At 41.4% G+C, this 21,607-nt stretch overlaps 1 protein-coding gene across 7 annotated transcripts in view; it reads right to left on the minus strand.

Moving 5' to 3' along the window:
• Window positions 1-469: 469 nt before the first annotated feature.
• dlg3 (discs, large homolog 3 (Drosophila)) overlaps window positions 470-21,607 on the minus strand; it is a 105,927-nt gene continuing 84,789 nt past the window's right edge. For 4 of the 7 annotated variants that reach the window (XM_059346754.1, XM_059346755.1, XM_059346756.1 and 1 more), the window contains 12 exons: window positions 20,637-20,739; window positions 11,488-11,602; window positions 8,217-8,393; window positions 8,046-8,121; window positions 7,353-7,452; window positions 5,816-5,857; window positions 5,591-5,641; window positions 5,379-5,480; window positions 5,111-5,283; window positions 3,631-3,740; window positions 3,440-3,531; window positions 470-2,094 (listed from right to left, as the gene is read on the minus strand). In XM_059346754.1, the coding sequence (XP_059202737.1) occupies window positions 1,988-2,094; window positions 3,440-3,531; window positions 3,631-3,740; window positions 5,111-5,283; window positions 5,379-5,480; window positions 5,591-5,641; window positions 5,816-5,857; window positions 7,353-7,452; window positions 8,046-8,121; window positions 8,217-8,393; window positions 11,488-11,602; window positions 20,637-20,739 (1,248 nt within the window). In that variant the 3' untranslated portion in view covers window positions 470-1,987. Of the gene's footprint in view, window positions 2,095-3,439; window positions 3,532-3,630; window positions 3,741-5,110; window positions 5,284-5,378; window positions 5,481-5,590; window positions 5,642-5,815; window positions 5,858-6,661; window positions 6,708-7,352; window positions 7,453-8,045; window positions 8,122-8,216; window positions 8,394-11,487; window positions 11,603-17,963; window positions 18,383-20,636; window positions 20,740-21,607 lie in introns of those variants that run through there. The other 3 variants (XM_059346757.1, XM_059346760.1, XM_059346759.1) reach the window with 3 other exon arrangements.

Below are 21,607 nucleotides of genomic sequence, written 5' to 3' on the forward strand. Positions count from 1 at the left end.
TTTTGCACTCTGAGGAGGAGAGCGAGAAGGTTCACAGGATCCGTATCCTTCTGGAGATGTGCTCTCTCTCTCGCATGCACACTTTAACATACAGTGCCGAGATCTGCACGGGAGGAGGTGGAGCAGGTCATTTCAATCCTGGTGACGCCACACAGCCAAAGGTTACCACGCCCGCCGCCTTGAACAAGCTCCCCGCCTCACGTAAAAGTGAAGACACAATACAGCCTGATTAAGTTGAAAAAGCCTTTAACTAAGCTTTAACAGAACTGTTAGTATGTGTTCGTTCACATCTTGACAGCAAAGAACTCTCTGTCAGCGCCCCCAAACGTGGCCGTTCAGTCGCAGGGGAAATGTGATCTGTACGTTAAGAGATTCCTGAGCCGGTCTAGCTCACGCCAGACACACTAAGAGCTCAACACAGTGGTTCAGCGCCTGCCGACAACAGTTTCATCAAGAATTCATACGTGTATAGATACACAAAGCATGTAGGTTTTAATCAAACCCAAGTTTAGTGTTATTTTTGGTAGGGGTACAGGGGCACAATCCAAAACAGGTTATATTGACTCTTTAATTGTTAGGACATCCAATACAATTATTGTCTTGTTCTACCCGTTTTAACGCCACCGTTATGGCGGCAGATAGGACAGTACCATGTGACCATTCAATCAGAAGAGAATCCTCTTGGAAGGCAGAGAGTGTAATAGGGTGGTCTGCTGCTCAACAGGAGTTAGGAGGCTCTGGCTGTCCAAATTGTAATCAAATAGCCAAATTTGTTTTAATTACAGCAAGAAGGTTGAGATACAGGGGAGAAAAGGCGCCCACAGCAGTGAGACTTTGTTTTAACTATTGCAAAAGGTGAGACTTTGCTTTTTTTTAACTATTGCACTCAAGTCAGGCCTCCCGGCAGTTGGAGGACACAAAACAGTAAGAAAAGATGAGAATGTCTCCTCTCTTTTCCTTGTAAATTGTGTGCAGCCTCCCTCACAGACAACAGGTAGTCACAAAACAGAATTTGTATTTGATGTAAGGCAGTTTGGTGTTTTGCAGAGAGCCCGGTTACACTTCTCTACCCCCAACCTTTACACAGAGCAGCTAAAAACCACAAGCAAAAAATCCCACAAAAAAAAAAAAGAAAAAAGAAAAAAAAACAGAAAATAACCAAAAATGAAATCTAACAGCCCTCCAAATTGACAATTCTAGTGAAGTGTAAAATGTGTAGTTTTTAATATGTAGTAAAATCTCAGTGGGATTTTATCATTTATCTTGTGATTTCATAATATAAATGTAGAGATTCACAACGCATTTCTTCCTCTTGATCTGCCTCCCGAGATGTCTTTATCAGCTGCAGCACAGACAACTGGCAGAGGACCAAACAGCAAGCTGGTTTGTGATAAATAGATCACCAGTTTGTAGGCTCCACTAATTTCCTCAGTCATTATAAACAAGAGAGATGACTCCTTGAACAGTACCATCAGCAGGGCTCGATTTTATCCAGTCTTTAGAAAAAGAAAAAAAAAACCTTAATTGGTCTTCACTTCTCGTCTTGCGTGTCTTTTTAAATGTGATTTGATGAACATTTACAAAGTGTTCCAACTTGGTATGATTTGTCTCTGTTTCCCTGCAACTTCTTTTTGAATCCCAACTCCTCTCTCCAGATTTTCTGTAAAACATTCTGATCTTCAATCAGTCCCAGTTCACAAAAGGATTTATTCCTTTTCCCTTTTGTTTTCATTTGACAAATTCCTTTGGAATGGCATTTCCAGTCTTGAATGGATTTGTTGAGAAACTCATGCAGGGGTGTGCACAGTCACAGTAATGGTGATAAGACTTCTTTTTCATTTAGAGAGTAACATAATGATGACACTAAAACTTGATATGAAACATATCTGCAAAAAGGAGGTGAGGAGGGGGGCTATTTGGGCTTGGGTGGGGTCTCTGGGAGGCAGGAGGGGAGCTCTGCACCGACGCAGAGGGGACGGCAGGGAGCTCAGAGCTTCTCTGAGGAGGGGATCCAGATGTAGGGACCAGACTGCTCCTCGATGATTAGCTTGATTTTGTTGTAGATCTCCTCTAGTGAGTCACCCTGTACAATAGCTGGAGACACAAACACAGAGGCGTCAAAAAAAATGGAGCTGAAACAGAAGAAAGGTAGATCTATTGACAAGTCAATAGATGATTATTTGGCAACAAAAGATCTTTTACAATCGCACAAGTTTTATTCTGCCCTGATGGTAGATATTTACCACACTAGAAGAGCTTTAACTCATTGAAGCCTGGAAAGCGGATACGTCGTTTTGTAGTATTTGTATAAGCTCTCAAATACCTTTTTGAATTTCATTTCTATCTGCTACAGAGGCTGAAAAATCTATTATTTAGTAGAAGAGTTGACGCTTTTTTTCCCAGAATTTTCCAGAAAACCGGCCACTTTATTAGGTACACCTGTTCAACCACTCATTAAAGCAAATTTCGTATCAGCCAATCACATGGCAGCAACTCAATGCACTTAGGCATGTAGACATGGTGAAAACCAGCTGCTGAAGTTCAACGTGAGCATCAGAAAGGGGAAGAAAGGTGATTTAAGTGACGTGGCGTTGCTGACGAGCTGATCTAACAACCATCTCTAGGGTTTACAGAGAATGGCCTATAAAGAGAAAATATCCAGCGAGCGGCAGTTCTCTGGGCCCAGACTGGGTTCAGGTGATAGAAAAGCAACAGTAATTCAGACCACACCGCCATTTTATTAGGGACACCTTGCTAGCTAATAAAGTGGCCGGTGAGTGAATAACAAAATGCTTTGAGACTTGTGACTCTCCTCCTCTCCTGTCCTCCCCTCACCTCTCTTTCCATACTTTCCTGTCTTACCTGTACTACCTGTCATCAAGTGTAATAATGTAATGTACTTGATTAAGCAACCCAACAATGAAATTAAATAACTTAGTCATGACAAGAATTTCTCTTTCCTACCAACCAGCTTATCAAAGTAATTTACAAATTCTAAGATATATAATTTGACTAACAAGCTACATTTTCAGAGATTGAGTGATTATATTTTGGGGGAAAAATGGATTTAAATATGCATTCTAAAATAAATCAACAAGTTGAAAGATATTTCACTTCCTTAGATGTTAAATGAGCGTGGAAGGAATAGGTGGAGATAACGTTAGTTATTAGCTTTTAGCGGATCAAATCCGTACAGAAATGATAGCCTGGTAAAAACCCCACATCATCTAGTATATCTACAAGATGGCCTAACATTATATTTATTCATAAACATTAAGTTTGATGTTCCGCGTTGTGTTTGTCTTTGTTGTGTTTACTTCAGTAAACTGAATATCTTCCGTTTGAATATATTTTGTTTTATGAATATCATTAGGTACAGCCCAAATCAGAATTACAAATGTTAACCAGTGAACGAAAGCAAAAGAACAGAGAGACCAACCTGTGAAATACTCTCCAAAGTCTTGCTCCAGCTTAACCGCCTTGTCAAAGACTTTATTGGCCTGCTCGTACGTCTGCCTCTTATTCATTTCCCTAAAAAAGACAAGTGGTTGTGATTAGTATCACAGAATCACTTACATTCACTCATATCTAACTACACAGTGTGTGGAAAAAAAAGAAGCTTAAACTTACATTAGGGCTTCAATGGATTTTGGTTTAATAAAGATGGCAATCGGATAAAGTTGTGCTTGCTGCAGTCGTTTAATGGCATTCCCAGACACGTCCAGGATGCAGTGTTTCCCCTGTTGGCAGGTGGAGATATATTTAGTTAGAGAATACTGAATTTCATACAAATGGGGTTCATATTAAAGCAGTTTTCTGGATAAGGGGGGAAAAAGGGGCTATGGTTTGAAAATCCAGCCCTCTTTGGGTTGCTTTGCAGTTGTTTCCATGCTGGAATAGCAACTTGCAAGATTTTCTAGCATTGAATCAGATATTCTCTGTCCAATAGTAACACAATCTCTCTGAAATGACCTGTGACTGACCAAAGTCTCCCCTCACAAGCTAGATATTCTATAGCCTGAAAACAGAGTGAAGAGGAGGTGCAGAAGTCTCGTAGTGTTCTCTCAGACACTTGAATCACAATATGCTGAAAGGTTATTGTGGAATGTTTGCTCAATGATGCCAAAAGACAGAAAAATCAGCTGTAACACTGACAAACATATAATGGCTACTTGGTATCCATTGTTTCTGCCGATAATAGATAGCGTTTTATTTTATTTTTTAAATGAAATGATATTTTATCTACCGGTATTTATACAACAATATTAACTATGTCACACAACTATTAAAGCTGAACATCAACATTGACAGTACCTATTTATGTTTATATGTTAAAAAGCCTGCCCGAATGTGTTATATTTGGTGGATTTAGAGGAACTGGAGTGGAGGAATAAAGAATATTACTGGTGGCCTGTAAGAAATCAATAACAAATGGCTGAAGAGGGACACCTAGTGCAGATGAATGGATTGATATTGTGTACAACATCTTTGTAATGGAAAGAATTACTTTCAATTTAAGAACACAAAAAGAGGTATTTATTGAAAATTGGCAAAAATGGATTACATATGTCTCTACCATAAAACCAGATTTCAGGTGATCTCAGATTGGACTATCAGAATACTTTCATTTATTTTTTTTCTGGGTGTTTTTCAATCCCCTTTTGTACGCTTTTACTTTTCCCTTGATATTTTCTGTATTTGTCCTATAGGTCTTCATGTTGATTGTTTGTTTGTTCATTTCAAAAACCAATAAAAAGTAAATGACAAAAAAAAGAAGCCTGCCCAGCTTTAATGAATGATTGATTGTGATTCGTATAATACTGCGAAACATGACTACCGTGGTTAAACATTAAATATAACTGTATGATTTCTGGTTTGGATAACTGCTTACATCCCAAATATAACCCCATTTCCAAAAGAGTGGGGACGCTGTCTAAAACAAATAGAACACAATGAGATCATCTGCTAATGCTTTTGAGATTTAAACAATTGAAGCCTATACAAAGCCAAACTTCTGTTGTCATTTATGATTTACACAGCGTCCCAAATTTTATGAAATCAGGGTTGTATTATTGAACCGTATCTAGTGAGAGAGAGCCCAGGAGCTTACCCTCTCAGCCACAGTTCTGACAGACAAGATGCTCGTCCCGTAGAGGTTCTCATTGAACTGGCCAGCCTCAATGAATTTATTATCCTGAATGTCTTTCTCCATTTGCTCTCGTGAGCCCACAAAGTGGTAGTCCTGGCCGTCCATCTCGTTCTCTCGCCTCGGACGAGTCGTATCTGCAGAGCGGAGGGGAATGGAAACAACTTCATTTTTTGTCACCGCTGTTATTTTTAGTTGCAGTGTCTGGATGTGTTTGTTGCTGTTAACTCACGGGGTACACAGGAGCCAAACTTGTGTGGAAACTCAGAGATGAGGTCATCATTTACTCTGTCCTTCATTGGACCCAGTATGATCACAGGCCTTGTGTAGTGGACTGGATTAGAGACAAATAAGGTGATGTGAGGATACATTTAGAGACTTATAATGCTAATGATTTGACTTATGCTGCAAGTGTTTTCATTTGAGGGGAAGTGATTCACTTACTTTCCTGTCGAATGACTGGCTCATAGGAAAGAATCGTGTCCTCCTGCCCCTCTGTAAATCATCACAAAGTTTACATCTCATTTAAAGAAACACAATAAAACTGTCATAACTGAGAGGAATATTAATTTACAGATGTCATTTCAGAGGTAAAATCAACGACATCTACCATATTATTCATCTATGTGGGCAGTGTAAAAGAAACCATGAGAAATTAAGGTGACTCACTCGAACTGCTTTCACTGTCACTTGTGTTGGATGTCAGGCATTCTGTAAAAGCACAAGAGAGCGAGTTGCAGATCATTTAAAAATAATCAGCAGAGCCACAGTTAAATTCAAAATTAATTCTCTTATGGGTGAAAATTATTTTCACCTGCCTCGGGGGGGAAAAAAAAGCACCCTGTTTCTCAACATCTAGGCCATTAAAAAAGGGGATAAAGAAAGCAGAAGTCTCGCTCGGTGCGGCAGCCATGCTCTCACAATATTAGGGAAGTGGTTTTTAGGTGCAAGCAATAGGAAATTAAGTGTTTCCTGTGACAGTATCCCAAATGACCCGCAATTCCCAGGCCAATGTTTCCTATTGCTAGATCTGTGCCTGTGGCAGCGGATCTCATATCGGGGAAAAGACAAAGAAAGCATACAGGCGTTACGCCGTCCACAGGAGGGAGGCAGGAGCTGGCTGACTCAGGGGAACTGGAGGGAAAAAGTGTTTCCAGCCAGGCATAGCAACACTCTGCTCTGGTGACAGATATATTCCAGCTCTGTGTGACCTTATCTGACAAAACTCTGCTAAACATTTAGTGTAAAGACCCCATGAGACATTCAGAATAAGTGTAACGCTCACTCAGCCTCCCTTGGGAATGCATATTTTATATGTGCTGTGAATCTGAGTAGGCATGTGTGGATGTGTGGATGTGTGTGTGTGTGTGTGTTGCACAAACATAGTTCTGTGTGTGTGTGTGTGTCGTACTAAATGTGTGTGGTTTAGCATTCCCATCTGGGTCTGCAGTGACAAAGCATTTTTCTCTGAGCTCAGGGGGCAGCTTGCTTGACACAGTACAACCACACACTTACTCAAACTCTTTGATCCATAAAAGTCATCGCTTAACCCTGGGAAGTCCTAGGTGTCCCGACAGGTGAGAGCAGAAACCAAGAGAAGAGAGCAGACAGGAAGAAGAAGAGGTTAGTGAGAGTTGGGGCAGAGAGGGAGAGGAGTGCTGTGTAGTGCTCGCCAGGCCCACTGACACATGGCGCTGTGCTGTACTCATTAAGCCTGAGCCCCACTTTGTTCATAGTAAGCCACGGCCTTTCAATTACACAAACCCAATCCCATTAAAATGGGATTTTGACCTGTTAAGTGTTAAAGCTTCAGTCCAGTTAATGAGATTCTTCTTGTTGTGGGTCAGTGACTGACTGGAGAACTGATCAGGACTTATACAAGGAGTAACATCACGGTGTTAGAAGGCCTGTGTGTTAATGCAGCTACACACACACACAGCTGGCAGCACACACTCCTCTGGAGCCCATAGACAGATGCAGAGACACACCGGAGAGAAGCCCACACCTCCAGCCTGATGCCGGCTCTGCGTGTGGGGCGTCTCTCGGGGACAGTGAGAAAGGGATGAGAGTGGTGCCATCACACAAACCATCCCTGGAGGTGAGCGGAAAGATGAAAGTCGAGAGACAGAACTGAAGCATGGAGGGGATAGGACGAAAAACAAACACCACCACCACCACCCCCCTCGATCACACAGCTGGTACTCACGTTCAGACTCCACCAACTCCTGCACAATATTCTCCTTGCTCTTGTAAAACGGGAACTTGCGTGACAGGTTGAAGCTTTTTTTGCGCTTTACTTTGACTGGCTGCTTGTCGATGTGTGGGCGAGACAGGGGAGGGGGGAAGGGGGGCAACGAGAGGGTGAAAACAAAAACAAAAATGGGTTTCAATGAAGGTACTCAACACCCATGCAAAAAAAAACAAATGAAATGCAAACAAACAATACACATCAAATAATGAGTATGAGAAGCAGGTAATGGGTGGAAATGAATGGCATATCAATGTGAAGGAAACAGGCTAAACATGGGAGCATTTTCATTCAATCAAATCGGCTTAAATTATAGATAACACAGAGATAACATTACAGCTGATTTATACTTCTGCACATTAAATCTGACAGATCAGCCTCTGACAAACGTGCAGACATTTTATAAGTGCACATTTCTTAATATCGCTGAGTGCACGAGCCGTGGAGGTTACAGGGACCTCTCATCTCCACGGAGCTTCTGTGTAATCTATACAGTAATACGAGCGCTTTTTGTGCTCGCTTCAGTGAGCAGGTGCTGGTCTCTTTCCCACACTCAGGGGGAAGTAGGCCATCTCCCTGGGAGCCCAGCAGCAGCTCTGAAGACAGCCTCTCTGGCACCAGGGCAGGCAGCAGCTGGCCCTCTACACTTACCCTGTTGGACTCAATCATGCCTGTCCTGGCATGGAACTTGACTGTTTTTAACCTGGCCCGCTCTTTCTTCTCCACTCTGGGGAGGAGAGAAAAGAAGGGACATTAGTTTAAGCTTGGCATGAATCGTAGTAGTCACATTAACTTTTTCTGGCATTCATAGAGCGAGCGTACCTTTTCTTGCTGGGAATGACCCCAATCTGCTCGCTCTCTCCATGTGGTGTGACCAGCCTCGCCTGCCACCACTCGTCGTCAGAAGCATTAATGACATGGAGGATGTCCCCGTAAGAGAAGCTCAGGCCTTGGCTGGGCAGGCAGCTGTCCCTCGTTCGGTCATAGTCAAACAAAGCTCTGCAAAAACAACAGGCTTTGGTTACACTCCTTCCCTTCTTCCTTTTATCGTGAATGAGCGGAGAGGTTCCACGTGCAATGAGATCAAATTACTCCACCCATGGCACAAAATGGCAGCTATGGATTTCCTGTATTACTGTATTATTTGTTATTTTTTCATTCTTCCACATTGCTGGCATGTGAGCTGTGACTCATCAAAAATATGGGGAAATTAAGATGGGGAAAAGCCACTTATTGCAACCTAGCAGGGAGACCAAAAATCTGTCAAGTAGGAATAATCATTTTCATTGGTCAGACAGGAGCAGCTGACAATTAGCAGGCCCATCTCTGTGTGTGTGTGTGCGTAGCGTTAGTTTTTTCCCCCACCCGTATTCAGCCTCTGATTGGCTCTGACTCTGATAATCTTCTTTTGAAGGTGGAGGAGAAAAAGGCGTGTGTATATGTGTGAAACCACACACTGTGCTCCTCATTAAGCAACATCACAACCCTAAAAAACACAAAGAATTAAAAAAGGAAGAGAACTATTGCTATCAATGTATTTTTTTTGTCTAGAAAAATGCTGCAGTGCCCGTTACACCTGTCCACTGGCCTGAAAGGCCTAGCCCTGATCCGACATTGTCAGCAGAGGTAAAGCCTCCACCACCTGTCTCCCCTGTCCCCTGTAAGATGCCTAATCCTGACCCGACATCTACAGCACAGATGGCCTCCTCTGACTCCAAGCCAGAGCCTACCACACAGAAAATAAGCCAAAATATATATGCCCTTAGCAAAGAATTACATGTCCAATTTCCGTGTATCAGACAGGAAAAAACAGCCAACATTGCACATTACATTTATTGCAAAGATTGTGGTCAAAGCATGGCTGGGAACTGTTTTGCTGCTGGTTTCCTAAGTTCCTAAAAAAGCACAAGAAACATGTCCTGTGCTGTGACAGGCATAGCAGCCCCCTCCTCGCGGTATTTAAGCACCAGTCTGCGTTAATATAAGCAGTGAGGAGACAGAAATTATACAAATTTTGGGTACACCTCAATTAAAAGTTACTGCCTCAGTTTAAACAGTACAAGAAGTCAGTCAGGAGCCTTGTCTGGTGTACTGAAACATTTTGTTTTAATGTAACAACTATAAAGGTTAAAAGTATTTGTGAAAACATGTATACTAACACATGCCATTCATGCATTTCCCCTTGACATTTCTAACTGCTGTTGCCACATAGTTTCCTATAGAGACAAATACTGTTTATTGTCTGTTTAAGTGCGTCACTATCCTGTCAGACAGGTAAACCTAGAGTCAGTCCTAAAAGGTATTAACACCTGCTTTACAGGTTTTAACTTTACTTGACCTACAAGCCTATATCTAAAGGGCACATACCATGGTCCAGTGGACAGATATGTTTTGGCCTAAATAGATTTCCTCCCTCTGGTTAAAGGTTTTTTTTTTTTCCTCAAGTACGCCTGCCAACAGAAACTGCAGCCAGCAATAAGTAAACAGTGCTGCTGAAACTGTCATGATGCAATCGGAGCTTATCTGCTTGAGCGCTTAACAAGGAAACAGGTGCACTTTTAACACAGGTTGATGAGCGACTCTCAGCCAAAAATTTCGTTATAGCACTTTGACACACTTACAGAGAGATGTGAGAGTGTGAGCACATGTGACACACACAAAAAAAAAAAAAACACCCCAAAAAAAACAACAACAACCCAAAACACCTTAGAGGCTTAACGCCTCCACATTCCTAAGACTGGGCTGGGAGGACATGGCGGCTCCTGCATCAGCCGGCTAGCTAGACAGCTTTCCCAACATAACTGTGGGCTTAGTCACCCGCACAGGAGCAGGCTAGGCTCTACATGCCTTATAGGAGCCGCTCTATAAGAGAGGCATGAGTCAGACTGGCTTACACGCCTCTCTCTAGCGGGTGACCAATGAGATAACACCTATATACTGTTAATATATCCCGGTGGTCCATTGCTGTTGAACTTAGGCTAAATCAATCTAGTAATGTAGCCATTAGGCTTAAGTTAAGTGCATTAGTGCTTCAGCAGAAATATGGCGAAGCACTTGGACTATGGAGTTACATCACGCAGTCCTTTCACCTTGACCCCTGCGGGTCCTTTGTGATCCGCTGCTTTTATGCGAGCGGAAGGTTGCCACCTGTTTTAATTCCTAAATGAGCCTCCATCCAGTTTGGCAAGCGGCCCAAAGTGTCATAACACAGGTTGCTTGGACAAGCCCCGCTGTCCATCTACATTACACAGTAGAGTCAATGTCATATGTGGCATCAAAACAACAACAGGGGATGCCTGTCCATCAACTTCATGATGGAGTATCAACCCAATGCCCTAAATTAAATGTCACCGTGCAAAAAGCTCAGCGTGAAGAATCATGTTTTATCATAAGATCTATGTGATATACACTACCGGTCAAAAGTTTTAGAACACCCCAATTTTTCCAGTTTTTTATTGAAATTCAAGCAGTTCACGTCAAATGAACAGCTTGAAAGGGTACAAAGGTAAGTTGTGAACTGCCAGAGGTAAATAAAAAAAGGGAAGCTTAACCAAAGCTGAAAAATAATGTACATTTCAGAATTATACAAATAGGCCTTTTTCAGGGAACAAGAAGTGGGTTAACAACTTAACTCTATGGAGTCTTGGGCTATTTTGTCCATTTTTGAAGTCATTTTGTGTCTTTTTTGGGTCATTTTGTGTCTTTTTTTAGTCCTTTAGTCCAACATAAAATGTGATTTTGAATCTTTTTTTTTTTTACTTTCAAAACACTATCATGCTCAATAAAGAATTTTAAATGTTGCAAATGTGCATTCATTTCAGAGTACACTGAGACATTAAACTGCATAATTTTCAATTAAATTCTGGAAAAGTTGGTGTGTTCTAAAACTTTTGACCAGTAGTGTACGTCAGTGTGACATGTGCTTTCAGGCTTTACCCCCCTCCTCAACGGGCAGGTAGAGGTTTATTATGCAAGAGTAGCTATTTTGACGACAGATTTTAGAATATCATGTTGTGAGTGCAAGCATGACTGTGTGTGGGTGTTTGTGTGGGGTGTGTGTGTGTGTGTGTGTGTGTGTGTGTTCCAGCTTTACCTGACATAGAGGGAGCGTTTCTCACTGGTGCGCAGGGAGCCCGATCCTGAGCTCATGCTGCTGTTCATCATCTGCTCCCTCAGGTCGTGGATCTTGGACTCAAAGCGACTGTACTCTGCATAGGAGGGAACAAACAAAACAAACTGTGTCAAAAATAGGTCCTTGAGCATGCACGACTACTACTTAGGGCTTTAAAGTTGATACACTCAAGGTTAGCCCTCTGAACTCAGAAGCAGTTTCAGGGTGTTTTTTTCTGCTCTGGTCACATTTTTCTTCACACTGTGGCCTTCTTTTTTTAACTGCGTTATATACATCCTGCACCTCTATGGAAACAGCTCAATCCTAGTTAGAAGTAGGGCAAACTCAAAATGTCTTTTGTGCAGTATGCAGTATTTATAATGCCATGAAAAAGAAAAAAACATAACCCTTAATTATTTATTAATATATATATATATATATATATATATATACACACACACACACACACACACACAGAGCATTTTTCCAAGTGCCAAAAAGCGTCAACAATATTGGGAAAAAAGGCGTCTCCACGTGCTATACATATTGAATTATTTACATTTTTGCACCCTCTCTGGTCCTCTGCTCTCTGTGTAAACAGCTTACAGTTGCAGAAGTTTCACTGAATTTCTGTTGTGTGACTGTTGGTCTCAGCCGAGTCACTTATAGCTTCCCTGTTGTGTAAAGGAGCGCAGAATTTAATGCTTTTTACAAGATCTGGTTAGTGCAAATTACTTATTTTTGGCAAATTTTTAAATGAGACATTTAAAATAAAGTGATTTTGGTGGAATATCACCATTTTAAGCTTAGATTTGGTTACTTTTCCTGATTTGCTCAATTACTGTCAGAAATTTTTAAAAATCCAACAATACTTTCTGATTGTCCAGGTTCCGGTTTTGATTAATGGTGTAATCTTGGTTATTATTTAAAAAGAAAACATGCCTTTCAAATCAGCTGGTGGGTTGTGGAACTCACAGGGTTAAGTCGGTTTTGAAAATACCTAATAAAGAGGCTAAAATAGTGTTGGGAGCCTGCTCTCCTGTTTCACTGTTATGCTGCTGGAGATCTGTGTGGCGCTGCAGTGGGTGAACAGAGGAAAGGTACAGCGAATCCTTAGGCTGATTAATGACCCCAGGAACAGATGGTTTATCACAGATCTGCCTTACACATCCAGTAATGTCTCATGTCAGGTAATTAATTACACAGATTAATTAAGTTCAACATGGGCTCTTTAGTGTGGTTAAAAAAAGAGAAGGCCTCCAACAATTTCAAATGCATGACCGTTTGTCATAGGTGTGTAAATCCAGTTGCAGCTCCGGAGCACGGGGATGATGTATGAATCCACCTGGACCTCCTCATTAAGAATGCTCTCATTAGCCCACTGTGCGCAGCGAGGTCTGTGCCCAGGCTGCTGGAACGAGCCAGGCCGCCGCAACACACAGCACACGGCTAGATAAACAGACCGGCAGATGCAGCTAGAAAAACAAGTAGGCTAGGTCGCTCATGTGATCACACAAAGGATACGCGGGGCCACGGAAAATCAGCAAGTACCCCACTCTGTCACACATCTAAATTATTTCACAATTGTATTTTTTACGCTGATGATGAGAAGGTAAACACACTTGGAATTAATTATGATGTACAGCTGTGCTCAGGTATTTAGCTGTACAAGATAAACCAGAATCACACTGTTAATGGCATGTAATAATGTACGATAATGCTGTAATGAAACAACATATCTATGTCTTGATCATAATTAGCCTATAAAAGAAGTCCACGTTGCTCCACATATCTCTTTTACTGCCTTGACTCCTACCTTATAGTTTAATCATCCATAGCTGGCAACATTTCCTGTAAACATGAACAACACGGGATCAAAGTCCAGATTCTCCAGAAGTAGCCTTGAAAAACAAACACCCATGACTACAAAGATGGATTTCGCAGAAGTTAGTCCAAGCTCACGGAAAATTCTGAGCAGGTGCAACAACAAGCTTGGGGTCGGTGAACTCTGAACCCCCCGCCGAAAGCTGAAGAGGATTCAAAGCTAACACACATCCTGCCCCGGGCCCGGTGCCAGCTCTCCACCCTGCTCAAAGGGTTAACAATACAGGAGAGTGACGCTGCAAGGTGAGGTAACCAGACACCGCCTGACTGCCAGTAACCAGGAGCAACGTCTAGCACTCCTACAACAGGGACAGCTAGAGCAGACGCAGCCATTCAGGCGAGTCCACTTGTCTCTCGTGCACAGGAGAGAATGGCAGCTTGGGAGAGGAGGGGTTTCAGGGACGAGACAAAGAGTAGCTGAGTACAGAGAGCGGTCTTAATGCCCTGCTTCACAATAACACCAACCTGAAGGGCTGGCGGAGAGCTGCACCGGTGAGATAGCACCACCAGAGCCACAGGTGGACGAGCTAAACGCTCCGCTTGTTCACATTCCTAACGTCCAAGTGATTCATCTACACACTGTGGACATTCAAGAGGAGCAGGAGGAGCCCTGAACCAGCTCTAAGTCTCTGTTGGGAGTTAGGGAGGGAATCATAAGCTAAACCATAAATTGCGGCCGCGCCTCGTTGTTAATGACGACATCAGCAACAGAGCCATCTATGCACAGTACACACAAGAGTACAATTCAAGGACTTTTCAAGGCGCCTAAAGAAGATATTTCCAGACTCTTGAAGCCTTTATCATCACATCAAAGTCATTATTATGGATGCAACTGCGAAAAGGAAAGTTTATAGAATAAATTGATACCCACAGCAATCAATTCATACTGGCACTTTGTGTGTATGTGTATATATATATATATATATATATACATACATATACACACACACACACACACACACACACACACACACACGTTATTTTTTTTCAGATGATTATGTTGAACATTTACTTCAAGCACATTCCTAACCTTGAAAACATAATTTCAAGGCTTTCTATAAACCGTGTCTGTATGACAGAAGTCATGAATACATGATAAACAATTTGCAGCTCTTACTTCATTTATGATGAAGTGATTTCAGTTTCCTGTATTTTTTAAGTCAGATGATATGAAACAGTAAAGGAAGTTGACACCTGTTTCACAGAAAAGGAAGGATACTCCCAGTGCTCAGACAATACTGTGATACTGGAGAGGAGGATCACAACAGTGCCACAGGAGAACAATACTTTATACTGAAACCTCAGCTCTGTATCGACCGTTTGCTCCACCTCAAATATCAAAGCACGTGGAGTAACAGTAACGGAGATAAATCTCTCAGAAGTGTTGTGAATCAATCAGACAGAAACTAATACAAATCACAACTGTAACATCAGAATTCAGACACAAGAAGGGATACAAATTTAAGCATTTTCCTTAACTGAGTGCTGGCCACGTTAATGATCAGTCATTAATGATTAAACGCCACTAAAAAATAGCATGTCATTCCTAATCATTTTCTCCCTTCGTTTCTTGTCATCTATCTATCTAATAAAACATTTGAAACTTCAAAAACACAAAATGCACCTTTTTACTTTGTGGAATTTGGCATAAATAAATTGGATATCTAACTCGAAAGTAAATAAACTAGGGTACTCCCTGCCATTATCAAGCTTATGTGCAGCACCCAGGCTGTTTTGGGCACCATCCTAGTCAGATGAAAGTGAAATCAACTAGAGAGCATCAAAAGTAACTGAATCACTCTTCCCAGATCTGACGGTTGTAGTTGTTCCTGGTGGACTTCTATATCAAGTTGTCTTTAAGCTTTTTGGGTGTTTATTCATTATCTTCCAAATCCCAAATTTTGCACACAGGTACAGTATGGTAATAACAATGGGCCTGAATGATGTGAAATTGCATATTTTTAATTGAAAAACATGAAATTAATTTAGAAAAAACCCTGTAAACACCTGTAAATAACTTCAGTCAAATAAAGGTAATGCTAATCAGAAGCGATGCTCTTTCTCTGCCTTCTGTTATTTAACAAATGGCTGAAAAAAAACCCCTGAAAATATAAACCTCTCTGCACAACTTTTCTATATACTGGACAGAAATGCAAGTCATTAAAATCTTAACCCCTTCCTGTACAAACGATTAGCGCTGTAACCTACAGCAGCAAATGCTTATAAAATTAGTAATCGGTTAAATTAACTGATGACACTTACAGCAAATATAACTGTTTTTTATGAGCACATAATCAAATCTACCTGGTTAAGAATAACTCATATTTGCAACGTCTATTAATAGATTTTGACTATACAAACTATTTGACCAGAGATCAATCCAACATCAGTTATTCAGTATAACATCACTACTCACAAGCATATTGTCCAAATGCCGGGAAACAGGAGTCCACAAATATTAAAAGTCTGTCCCTTCAAGCACCTAATACACAAGAGCTAGCCTATATTTTTAGGAGTGACCCACAGGAAGAAAAGACAGCTAATAGAAACTGGGACTATTCTGTATCTCTCACTCCCACTGCGTGTCCTCATTAGTTGTACAGCTTTTTTATTTTGGGGGACGGTCGCTTCTCTTTTGATCCAGTTATGCAACACAGCAGGCATGTACTTGTAATGTGAGAGTGTGTTATGTTCTCTGGGATAGTCGAGCCGGTGCAGACACACACCCCTCTCCCCAATAATATACTACAGTAGGAACATGGCTCAAGTATTTATACAAACTTCTGTACTGGTGTGAGTTTTCAGAGGGGCCACTGAGTTTAACATTTCCTCCACCGCCCTCCTCCCATTTCCTACACGCAAAGATTTTTGTGTAATTACACTCCTTGACAGTGGGGCAAGGCCGTGTGTGGATACACACGCCGCACTTTCATTCCTTCGAGCTGACTTGGTGATGCTCCATAAAGCCGCTGAGAGTCAGGGGGGCCTCCTGCTGCAGCCTGTGTGCTCTTTTGGGGCTTCTTGTCGTCTTCAGTGCTGGCCTTCCATCAGAGGTCTGTGGACGCCCGGGCCCCGGCCCCCTGAGATTACTCTCCAGGCAGTTTGCCCTGCGTAAACTAGCATTCACCCTCCACTTCCTCCCCTTGACTGACTGTCCTTGTACATCTCACTGGGGGTCCCTCCTGCTGCTCCAAACTCCAAAACGAACGACATGTCACACACCGCTTTAGGATGCCAGCAGAATTACTGGCGACAGATCTCAGGTCACCAGTGGGGATGCAGGAAGTCAATCATTTGCCAGTGCTCGGCTCGTGTGTTTTTGAGCAGTTAAGCATTGTGCACCAACAGATAAGTGTCCTTCACTGATTTACAAAGGGGGCGCAGAGCTGAAAGCATGATTTGGTATGGAAAACAAAGCTTCCCTTCAACTAACCACATCGTTATTCAAGATGCTGCCTGATTGGTCTGGCATGCGAGACAACATGAACTCACATGGACAAGAATGAAGCATTATAGTCAGTAGATCTGTAGCAGAGAGAAAACCTATATCGCCATTCTGTCAGTTTTCATCTCAGCCTGTGCCTTTCTGTAGCCGAGCCCTGTGCCAATACACCGATCCTGTTCCACCTCAATTTCAGTGACCTTGGAGAGTTATTGGACCTTTATGGCTTGTGTTTTATTGAAAGAGAAAGGAATATGCAGTAAGAGCATGCTACAACTTATGCCCCTCCACATTCCTGTCATAGTCCGACCTGAGAAGTCAGCCTGGATCTAAAGCTCACAATATCCTTTCCTTTGTTGGTACAGCATTACTGCAGCATGCTCATGTACACATGCAAAGAATTACAAAAACACTGAGGAAAAATGCAGCTGCCAACGTAGCTGTAACGCACAGCCAATCTGCAATTACACAGAAAGAGTGGTGCCATTTTACAGAAATAAGACCAGTTTAAATTAGAAAATAACTTCCAGGCTGGCCAACACATAAATTCTGCTTTAGTCAGCATGAATGGACTTGTGGCCAGAGAGTCCAAAGTGTGGTGCAGCAGTGACACACAGATGTTAAGTAAATGTTAAAAAGTGAGATCACAGGTGAGGTCACAACCACCACCAGGCTGACAAACACCTGTTTGAACACACCTCAGTGTCCCCACCTAAAGCTTTAGGTTACATAAGAACATTAAGCAACTGTTTGAAGTAACTGAATACGTCTTGCTGCATCCAAATTACAACATATATCGTCAGCTGGCCTCAAAAAGGAATTTAAATTGCGAAACAACAATTAAAAGGTCATAAAAGGGAACAAAAGCAGATTACAGGTAATGGCAGTTGTTTCCCATTGGAGTGGCTGTAATAAGTACAGTAGGGGTGAGGCTGTCACATGTCTCCCACGGTAGCTTATTCATTTAGAGGCTGATTATAAGACTTTGAAGCCACAACTCTTGATTTTTAGTGTCTCAAGCATAATGAGACTGAGCGCTCACTTTGTATACTGTACTACAGGGTAAAACAGCAGGTTACAGCGAGGAAGAGCAACAAGCTCGCGACAGTAGCAGTCAAAATAGACCTGTTACCTCACACAGTTTGTTCCTGTTTCAGTGTGTCAATATCCTCTCCTCTTCTCACCTCAGTTTTAATGAAACTGTGGTTATTATTTCGCCGGTTTCTTCATCCAGTCATTAGGGAGTTCATGCGGCTTCTGCTCTGCTGCTGTTGTAGTCCAGCCCATCCCCCATCCGCACAGGCTGGTAGACAGACACAACTTGGAAGTTTCTCCGGTTTTTTTCTCCACCTTTCAGTTGAAACTATTGTCTTTAAACTTTCCCTCCGGGTGTCGCAGCTCGCGCTTTTCAGGCTCAGCGGCCTGTTTCCATCGCTGTCCGGTGTTTGTGTTCACGACCAGCCGGGGCTCGGAGTTTGAACAGGGAAGGACGACAGCGGTTCGTTTGCCCGCCTTGTTGCAGTTGGCTTAACACTTCAGCCTGCTAATACAAGAGCCGCCCCTGAACCTGAATACTTCCTACAGCAGCCTTTCAGGAGCGCTGCCCTCATTTGCAGCCGCAGCTTATCACACACCGCCGTCAAACCAGGTGGATCTGACGTCTCACTGCGACCTTAAAGCTGTATCCCCGCGACTTAGTGCTGCGTTTTCTTAAAGTTGAGGGTTTTTTGAGAGAAAGGTTGAAGCGTGGCTTAAATAAATGCAACAGATGCTGAAATAACCTGACTATTATTGTCTAGTGTGAGCCACTAAGCTTCAAAAACACTGGATCCTACGTTTCCCACAATGCAACATCAGACGTCGCTGCCTGGTAAATGCGCATGTCTGTTAAAGGAATAGTTACACATTATTGGGAAATGCAATGTAATTTTAGTTGGAAGAGAACAGGAAGGTACAGTTGACTGGCCTGGCATCTGCTAATGCATGCTAATGCATATTAGTCAGGAACTTTTTTTCAAGGGGCGTTATTAATAAGCACACACCAAAATGCCTCCGGATCATAGCTCCGGATAGACCTACAACCAATTAACTTAGCATTGAATGACACGTGCAGGTTGAGGTGGCGGCCCTCTCTTGAACTCTCTCAGATTACAGCTAAACAGTACACAAAAATGTATTTCTGAAAGCATTTTTAGGCGAGAAATAGGCAACACAGCAACAGAATCTTGATTCATATTTGATGCCTAGTTTGACAGTTTGATCTGAGTTGCACTGGAGGCCAAACTCGTATCAATGTTTATATCAATGCCCCACATGATATAAACACTTGTGATTGACCAGGTGGAAACCTGTCTGAATGGGAGAGTGACCACATGCATCTGTCAGAGCAAATACAACATAATACAACAAAGCCCTCCAATACTTTCCCTTTTACCGTCATCCTTGACACAATTTACAACCAGATGTTGCTCCCTCACAAAAAGAGAAGACACAAGCAATCCAGACAACGAGAAGCTATAATGTTTGTGCAACACTGCAAATCTAATGATGAAATCCTATTGAGATATTACAAGAAACTACATGCATACTAGAATAATTTCATCATTTTTTAAAATATTTCACAATAGCAACATATTGCATGTATGTTTTTACCTGATTTTACCTAACTGATTGAGTCAATGTAAATGCATCTTAAGAAGAGGTGATTGATATTACTCTGCCCACTGGAAACCTCTAGAAACCTGTCCACCCGCACATCTAAATTTAACACATGCTATCTTGTTTGTTTAATCTGTACAAAATCTGTAGTGTGTAAACCAACATGTCTGGTTTTACAGGGGGGTTTGTGCCAGACTATTTCCTGGAGTCTTTGTCAGTGTGAGGTTGCAGAAAGCGTTGGTGCCTTCTTATTTACCAAACAGTCATAAGAGTGTGATCGATGTTATCATCTAACTCTGAGCAACAAAGCCAGTATTTTCCCCAATTATTGAAAAATTCCTTAAAAAATAATTTTCTCAGACCTTGAAAAGCTACCTCCTGAGTAACACAAGACATTTAAAAAAAAAGAAGGTGTAAAATCAGTGTTTCTCTTTAATATCTCGATAACAAGACTGGATTACTAACCGGTTAAAGTGGGAAACTGCAGACCCTGATGAGCTCATAAAATCCCAGGGTCATGGTAGATGAACCATGTGTCAAAATCTAGTAAGGCCATTATTATTTTTAGTTTATATTGTGTGTAATATTTAAAATCTAATAGGATTTTGTTTAATCAAATGTATCTGTACCCAACAGGCTATTCTGGATCAAGAATACTTTTGGTTAAGGTCTTGCTGGCTATAAGTAAAAAGGCCATCACAAAATGTTGGCTCCAGAAAAATGCCCCCACTATAGATTATTTCGTTAATAATGTAAATCAATTACATGTATTAGAGCAAATGACTTACTCAATCAGACTCCAAAAAGATTTAGGGGAAAAATGATGGCAGAAATGGCAAGCCTATTTGGCTAATGAGTGAGACTGTATGCATGTATTGGGTATTATACTACTGTCTTCTGGATTTTACTGATCACCCCCGGACCTTGAATATGGGTAATTGTTCAGTGTTTTGTGTTTGTGTTTTGTTTTACTTTCCTGTACTGAAAAATTAAAACGATCTATAAATAAAGAGTTAAAAAAAAAAAAAAAAAAGAATACTTTTGGTTGTTTAATGATAACTATTTCCAATACAGCCCATCAAACCTGTGAGTTACAGACCCATTTTGGCTCAATATGATGAATATTTCATGTGTGCTATGGCCTTACCTTCAGGCCTGTACTGAGCTATGATGGTGACAGTCTGTCCAGCTCTCTTCAGTGCCGCAGCCGCCTGCTCATGTGTGGCATTCCTTAGGTTCACTCCATTCACCTGCAACAAAACGAAAAATATTTTAGCAAGAAAACCCAGATTAGATCCTAAAGGTGTGTCTCTCGTCTAATTGTGAAGATCTGTAAAGGAAACAAGTCTAACTGGACGGAGAAAAACTTATCCTGAAGGTTTCATTTCAGTTTGTGGAGATACGATCCGTCCTTATTGTTATATGTGACCAGATTATAAATATTTCTTAAAATGACATGACCTTTACTGAAAGATAACACTGCTGATTTTGAATTACCTTTGCAATCACACACAATCTATAGGTGTTTTTGGAACAGAGGAACATTTTTATATTTTCAAGAGTGTAGAACCTCCCTTTTTATTGTAAAAAAAAACAGAATACATCTGTAAGACACTAGACATTTGTTAGATATGTGTTATCAATAGATATTTGTACTGTATTCAATTAAATGTAGGTCAGAAAGGATTTGCAGATCAGTTTATTCTGTTTTTATTACCTTAAATCAAGGTTGTATATGGGAAGGGGGAAATACAATGTGATTTTGACTCCTCTACCCAGAATTGTTTAGTCCAAAACCTGCCAGTGTTGCAGTAAAGACATTCCTTTGCGCTTAGACTGAATAACTTATTTTTCATTCTTTATTTATGGCAACTTATTTTGAGGCTTCAAGCAGAATTGAAATAAACATTCACATATTTACAGCAACTCTGGGGTCTGAAAAGGTTAAGAGATATAGAATAAAAGCCGAGGGATTTAAATGTGTAATTTATTGCGTACTTTATTGATTCACAACATTCTCTTGTCTGGCAGAGCTCAGCTAAGCTCCTTCGGAGTTGTTATGGATTTAATGTCTTGCTCAAGGACATTTCAGCAGGGCAGATGTCTGCTGGCTATCTG

This window comes from Centropristis striata, chromosome 12 (genome assembly GCF_030273125.1).
Source record: "Centropristis striata isolate RG_2023a ecotype Rhode Island chromosome 12, C.striata_1.0, whole genome shotgun sequence".
NCBI classification, from domain to species: Eukaryota; Metazoa; Chordata; class Actinopteri; order Perciformes; family Serranidae; genus Centropristis; species Centropristis striata.